Consider the following 7,483-nt stretch of genomic DNA (forward strand, 5'->3'; position numbering starts at 1 on the left):
AAATGCGAAGAGAGAGTTATTATAAGATGTTGACAATAAACAATTTAAAATAAGAATAACCGAACATCTCAAGTACAAAGGAAATACAAATGGAAATAAGGGGAAAAAATTAGGAATGTGTAAAAGTGTTCTTTTTCACTTTTATTCCCACTTTATTACACTTTTACCCCTTCCTAATTTTTTCCCCTTATTTCCATTTGTATTTCCTTTGTACTTGAGATGTTCGGTTATTCTTATTTTAAATTGTTTATTGTCAACATCTTATAATAACTCTCTCTTCGCATTTTTCTAACTTATTTTAATTATAATTGTATTTCGATACAATTACAAGGTAATTAATTATTTTTTAATTTAATTGTTACTAAATTAACAATATAGATATGATGTACGTACAATATGTTGTAATTTTACATTATATTCATCAATTTATTACCTTGAGAATTGACTCTCTTTACTGATTTATAATTAACTCTTACATTATATTCATTTCTTTGCTGATACTGTATTTTACGATTTGATTTGATTCTTTTTACTGATTGATAATTGACTCTTGCATTATATTCATTTTTACTGATACTGTATTTTACGATTTGATTTAGAAATGTGGAGTAGTCCATAAACTATATAATTAGACGATTGCTTTGCTTGGTGGACTCTTGCTGGTGTACACGATATGATTATGAACTTAATTATGCGAGTGAGATTAAACATCTATATCAAACAATTTTTATATTTATATACATATTTATTTTGCGTTTATAATTTTATAATACAATAGTTTGTACATTGTTAACGATTTTGCGATTTTAACATTGAAAATGACCTAATGAAGGTCGAAACGTTTGTTTTTATATTTTATTAAACTTTATATTTATTTATTTTTAATTAATGACAGTTTATTGCTAAGACCTTTATATTTTAACTAATGTTGGCTCGTAGCCCTGTTTTGTATTAATTGTTTTTTAAATTCATTGAGCCTTGTTATTTACATATTTGATATTATATATTTTTTTTTTAAATTTGACATTTTATAATTGAATTTCTTGACTCTTATGCCATTTATATACATTTTTTAACTTGTAACTGTAACTTCGTTACAAGTAACGAGTTACTTCCATTCCCTGGAAGTATCTTTAAAAACTCTATAACGAAGTGAATATACAAAATAATGTAGAAATGCAGTCTTTTTCTTCTTTCATTTTCAATTCTGCCAATCAATGTCCATGTTAATGCGAATATTCAAATTAATCATTATCGAAACACTGTTACATTTTGTACTTGTACTTTTTGTAAACCAACTGACAAACAACGTACTTGATAACTATGATAGTTATACTTGATAGGCTGCTTTTAATCTAAACCATTTTCATAACTTTTACTTCAACTATTTGTATCATCCACCGGAAGTTTTTTGAGAGCAGGCCGCCATGTTCTTTTTTGAGTCATTAACAAATTGATACTCTGAAATTACAAGCAATTATTTTTTATTGTACGGTCTAGTATAAATTTCAAATCAAATCTCAATAACCGACTTTTACATTTTGTGCACTAAGAATAACATATTACAGTTATTTTCTAGAAAACTGTAATATGCAAATTGTAATCTGTTTTACTTATATATGTATGTATGTTCATTTCGAATTTGCACCTTGAATAATCTATCAGTTACTTTTCGTAATACATATTCAACTTTATGTATGTTCACTTTGTACTGGCACCTTTAATTAAAAATCAGTTTCTCTTCGTGGTTATTATCTGGAGACACGGTAGTGTCTCGGCGCTAAGCCAAGCGCCGCGGCACTGCCGTGCCTCCTTTACGCGAAACTGAGAGTTTTGGGGGATTGAGATGATCAGATCTCAGTAACGGCTGAACGGATCAAATTCTATATATGCTCAATCGATAGCAATTGCTTAAATTGTATAATAAAAGTGCTTTCATTTTTTCTCCACGTGTCCTACGAGCGAGGATATCACGACTCAAAGTCTGTTCGATAGCGATCGTGGTATGTTTTAAAAGAAATGAAGCTTGTAACATAGACGAATGTCGTATAGAATCTGTAAATTTTAGTTTATTAGACAATGGAGAACAATAGAATGATATTCATAACACGAAAAGAAACATTTAAAAAATTGACGATAGTTAATATTATGCTTAAAAGATAAGAAAATACTCATTAAATAATCTAAAAGAAATTATTAAATATAATGAAAAATGTAATTCTTAGAATGTAATAACTTTGAACGGTTAAGTAGAGTTAATGACTCGAATGTAAGAAGGAATGTAAAAGATTATAGTAAGCTTTACAAAAGAACTAAAATCCTCCTGGCAGAAGGCACAGCATGCAACTTGCGATCTTGATATAAGGAACTTATAATACTGAAAGTAATTTACAAGACTTACGTTAATGATATTCAGTGTCGGCTATCAGCCGCAAGTTTATAACATCTGACTTATGAGCTCGGAAAGCCGTGTTAACAATCAAGCGCTTTCAGGTACCTGAATCCCAGCGTCTTTCACCATTGTCCAGCGGACATGTTCGTTGCCTCGTCTCAAGCGAGTTTGCAATTTGACTTGATCAAGCATTTACCGGTTTTAATTCGCAGGCTAATAGCCTCAATTGAGCTTCCAGCTCCAAGTGGGCTTCCAGTCCCTCACTTTCGGATAACAAGAAAAGCACACAATAGCTTCAAACTACCGAAACTCGTAGAAGTCAAAACGTGCGTCCACGTTAGGCAAGATGGCTAGCGGCAATGAATACAACGACCGTTCCGTGCGTAACACGCGAGAACGAACAAAGGAGAGACAAAAAGAAGAGGCCAGCGCCACGCGCGGTCTTCTTCGTAAATGCTTGCGACCAAAATTTACAGCGGTCGTGGTAATTACCGACGACTGGCGGTCTTCCAAAATAACTCAAATTTATTATTTAAACATTCCGCCCGCCTTCATTAAGGCTAGTTAATGAATAACTTGTGGGAACTATTGCACTACAGGCAATGGACATATCTTGACAATAGGCCGTTTCAAGAGAGAGGTTTGAGTTTGGACTGTGTCTACTCGAGTGTGCCCATCCTTACCGGGATGAATAGCAGTGATCCGCCCTAGAGGCCATTTAGAAGGGGGGTAACGTTCGTCTATTACTAGGACTATGGTTCCGTCTTGCAGAGAGGGAGTAACTTTATTCCATTTATACGTAGCATAGTATTGTTGCATACATTCGTGTGACCATCTGGTCCAGAATGAATCTAGAGCTTGTCGAATGAGCTGCCATCGAGATAAGCAAGCGGTTTTTACCAACTCGAGAGAGGGTTCTGAGACAGTCATAGGCGCACAGCCCATTATAAAATGTCCGGGAGTCAGAACATTGAGGTCATCTGGATCCTCAGTTAAAGGGCAAAGTGGTCGGGAATTCAGTCTACGGCTTCAATCTGAGTCAACAGAGTGCTCATTTCTTCATACATAAAGGTAGTATTGCCAACAACTCGAATAAGATGGTGTTTCATTGACTTAACGCCGGCCTCCCACTTGCCTCCGAAGTGTGGAGCTGAAGGGGGGTTAAATTGCCACTGAGTACCGCTGTTGGCTAATAAAACTGCTAGTTTAGAGGATTCTTGCTTAGCTTGTGAGAATAACCTTTGTAACTCAGAATCTGCTCCCTTAAGCGTTGTGCCACAATCACTTGTGAGCGTGGAACAAATTCCTCGTCTTGACACAAATCTCTTATAAGCAGCTATGAAAGCGTCTGATGAATAGTCAGTTACAAGCTCCAAGTGAATTGCTGACGTGGCGAAACAGACAAACAGAGCGACATAGGATTTGTAAGTGCGTGCATTCTTTCCTCTCCAGGTCTTGATTAGGAAAGGGCCAGCATAATCAATGCCAGTGTGAGTGAATGGACGAGAAGGGGTGATACGTTTAGTAGGGAGTTGTCCCATTAATTGCTGAGCTCGTTGTTGGCGGAAGCGAGTGCATTTAACGCATTTGAGGATCCAAGATCTTACTGGGGCTCTACCTCCTATGATCCAGTATTCTGAGTGAATTAAGGATAGTGTAACTTGCGTTCCCCCGTGTAATGCCCGATAATGAGCGTCTGCTATGACAAGTGAAGTCAGTGTTGACTTTCGAGGCAAGATCCAGGGGTGCTTTTCTTCCTCGTTTAGAAGTGAGTTTTGTAAACGACCGCCTACTCGCAATAGACCTAATGCATCCAGAAAGGGAGTGAGGCGGATGAGAGGACTTGACCGCGGAATCGGTAGTCCTTTAGACAGGTAGGTAATTTCGTTGAGAAAAAACAAATAGTTTGGCATTATTCAATTCAACTATTGAAAGGGAAGACGAAGAGGTTGTAAGTGGGATCCCTCGGAATCTAGAGACAGCACGTTGGCAAAGGGCAATGACACGATACAGCTTTTTAAGACTAGAGTATCGAGAAAGGAGATCCCATTCCTTTTCCTTACTGCTTGTAACTACATGTACAACAGAGGAGTGTTCTTCGAGCTTATCATTAAGACATGTTGGCGTGACTTTCTGTGGCCAAGCTGATCTCTCCTGTGAGAGCCATTGAGGGCCGCTCCACCATTCAGAATGATCTAAGAGCTGAGAGGGGGTAGCACCTCTAGTGGCTATATCTGATGAGTTACAATGGCCTGGCACGAATCTCCATTCCGCTTGGGGTAAGGTTTCTTGAACAAGGCTGACTCTGTTACGTACAAACTCTTTCCACTTAGATGGATGATTATTTAACCATATGTGAGTAATTGAGGAGTCAGTCCAGAGGGTTATAGGCAAATTCTTTAATTCAAGCACCGTAAGAAAATGGGAAACTAATTTAGTGAGCAATACAGCTCCACACAATTCTAATCTGGGAATGGTAAGACGTTTCAATGGTGCTACCTTTGTTTTTGATGCTACGAAATGGACAGTGGTTAATCCTTCAGAGTCGGTGACTCGAAGATACAAGACAGCAGTCATAGCCTTTTGAGAAGCATCTGAAAATCCATGAACTTCGATTCCATGTTGACTTGAGAACCCTATCCACCGAGGGATAGTAATTTTAGGTATTTCTTGAAGGGTTTCTAGAAAACTGCGCCATCGACTTTCAAAGTGAGATGGTAGAGAGTCATCCCAACCTATTTTCAAAGCCCATAATTCTTGTATAAAGATCTTTGCTATAATTATAATGGGAGACAAGAATCCAAGCGGATCAAATAATTTGGCGATGGTTGACAGGGCTTTTCGCTTAGTGAATACATTGTCCATCTGACAACTAAACGTGAATTGAAAGACATCTAATGACGGTTGCTATTGAAGCCCGAGAGTATGAACAACGGTATCATAATCAAAATCGATTGACAACGAGGATATCTGTTCATCCTTCGGAATCAAACGAAGTATATCTGGATGGTTGGAGGACCATTTCTTCAATTTAAAACCGCCCGCCGTGCAGAGCTGATTTAACTGAGTAACAATTTCTTGAGTCTTTTCTATGCTATAAGCACCTCCGAAGAGATCGTCTACGTATCTCCCTTTTTGAAGACAGGGAACTGCTAATGGGTACTTTGAACCCTCATCGGTTAATAACTGTTGAATGGCGCGTAATGCTAAAAAGGGAGCACAAGCTAGTCCATAAGTAACAGTAGGAAGTTGGTACGTTTTCAGGTTGGGTGACTGATCACACCATAAAATCCTTTGAAAATCCCAATCGTCTGGATGAATGTCTATCTGGCGATCCATTTTTTCTATATCGGAGGAAAAGATATATTGAAATTGACGAAACCAGAGTAGAACATCGAATATGTCTGATTGAAGCTTAGCTCCAATGTGTAACAAATCATTGAGAGAAGAACCTGAAGAAGTGGCGCTAGATCCATTAAATACAACACGTAGTTTGGTAGTAAGGCTTTGTTCCCTTTTAACTCCGTGATGTGGCAAGTAATATACATGATGAGGTTCAGGCAAATGTGGAGGGACTAGTTTCATATGATTAAGCCGTTCGTATTCGCTTAGAAACTCTGAATATTGCTTTGCATAGTCAGAATCCGAAGAAAGCTTATGAGAAAGTTTAAGCATGATTCGAGCGGCCCTTTGACGTGAATCGCCGAGATGATCAACAGATTTTTTGAACGGCAATCGCACCACATACCGTCCTTCTTGATTGCGAGAGTGGGTGGACATGAAATGGTTTTCACAAGCTTGTTCGTCAGATGAGAGAACGGAGGTCGTTGAAGGTACTTCATCAATTTCCTAAAATTTATGCATTAGATCATAGAGATTCTCATCGACTGAAATGTGAAGGCTATGAGAACTAGTGGGAGATACTTTAGGGCCCGTGGGGCCGGAGATGATCCAGCCTAATTCCGTGAGTTGTGCCATTGGTGAACCAATCGGCCCTTTAATAATACTGTCTCGTATAATTTGGCAATAAATGTCTGCACCGAGAAGAATGTCAATTTGATTTGATAAAAGATATTCGGGATCCGCGAGTTGTAAGCCCCTTAAATGAGACCATGATCCTTCTTGAAGGGACACGGAGGGCAACGAAGCTGTCAGTCTTGGAAGAATGTGAGCTGATACAGAACATTCAAATGATGATTCAAAATGAGGCTTTAGTTTGAAAGAAGTAAGTCCTTTAGAATTATTACTCCTTTTTCTGCCAATTCCAATCAATGGGATATTAGATTTCGTCCGGGGCAAATGTAAGCGTTGTACTAGTCGCTCCGTTATTAAGGATATTTCTGACCCTTGATCGATAAGAACTCTAGCTTTACAAGTATATCCTGTTGGAGACTGAACGGAAACAAGCGCCGTTGCTAATAATACCGAGTATTTACTGACCTTATCTTGTTCGAAGGAATGGAAAACTTGTGGGACTTTCTTTGTATCTTTATTTATAGTTGACTCTTCTGCAGAGGAGCTCTCTGCATTTTTTACCTCTGATGAATTGGAAGATCTAGCTTTAACCTTTGAACCTTCAAAGTTGCCACGATGGAGTGACACGTGATGCTTTCCTGCACATTTTTTACAATGTACAGACATACGACAATTCGCTGCTCTGTGCGGTCCGAAACAATTATAACAAAGATTAAGTTTTCTTACTAGAGCAAATCGTTGCTGTAGCGGTTTTGAAGTATATTGCGGGCATTGACATGGCCAGTGGGCTTCCGCACAGAAGGGACAAACCTTGGAGCTATCATTTTTAAATCTTCCCTGGAAATGCAGTTTTAGAGAGTTTTGATTTGATAAGAATGGCTTACCTGAGCTTTCTCATAATTTTGTAAAATCACCAATCGAGTTATGAAGAATTCTAAGAATTATTTCCATGTAAGAAGCTCCTTTGACGAACCAATATGCTGCTCCCACACTTTGACTGATTCAGCATCCAGTTGTTGAACGACGATAAAAATCAAGAAGTCATCCCATGAATTTACAGGTCGTGCTAGCGTTTCCAATGTGCGATAAATTTGGATTACAGTAGTGTACAATTTT

The 7,483-nt window shown here is 38.0% G+C and overlaps 2 protein-coding genes across 2 annotated transcripts; both read right to left on the reverse strand.

Annotated features, from left to right (window-relative positions):
• Positions 1-3,408: 3,408 nt before the first annotated feature.
• On the reverse strand, positions 3,409-5,257 carry LOC108781220 (uncharacterized). Its single transcript, XM_018549135.1, has 2 exons — positions 4,456-5,257; positions 3,409-4,256 (listed from the first exon to the last, which is right to left on the reverse strand). The coding sequence occupies exons 1-2, from the start codon at positions 5,255-5,257 to the stop codon at positions 3,409-3,411; spliced, it is 1,650 nt and encodes a 549-aa protein (XP_018404637.1).
• Positions 5,258-5,299: 42 nt separating this feature from the next.
• Positions 5,300-7,145, reverse strand: LOC108781221 (uncharacterized). The gene is made up of 3 exons (XM_018549136.1): positions 7,094-7,145; positions 6,317-7,005; positions 5,300-6,241 (listed from the first exon to the last, which is right to left on the reverse strand). Exons 1-3 carry the CDS (start codon positions 7,143-7,145, stop codon positions 5,300-5,302), a joined length of 1,683 nt encoding a protein of 560 aa, XP_018404638.1.
• Positions 7,146-7,483: the final 338 nt, after the last annotated feature.

The sequence above is a fragment of the Cyphomyrmex costatus genome, unplaced genomic scaffold (assembly GCF_001594065.2).
Source record: "Cyphomyrmex costatus isolate MS0001 unplaced genomic scaffold, Ccosl1.0 scaffold799, whole genome shotgun sequence".
In the NCBI taxonomy this organism is placed as follows: Eukaryota; Metazoa; Arthropoda; class Insecta; order Hymenoptera; family Formicidae; genus Cyphomyrmex; species Cyphomyrmex costatus.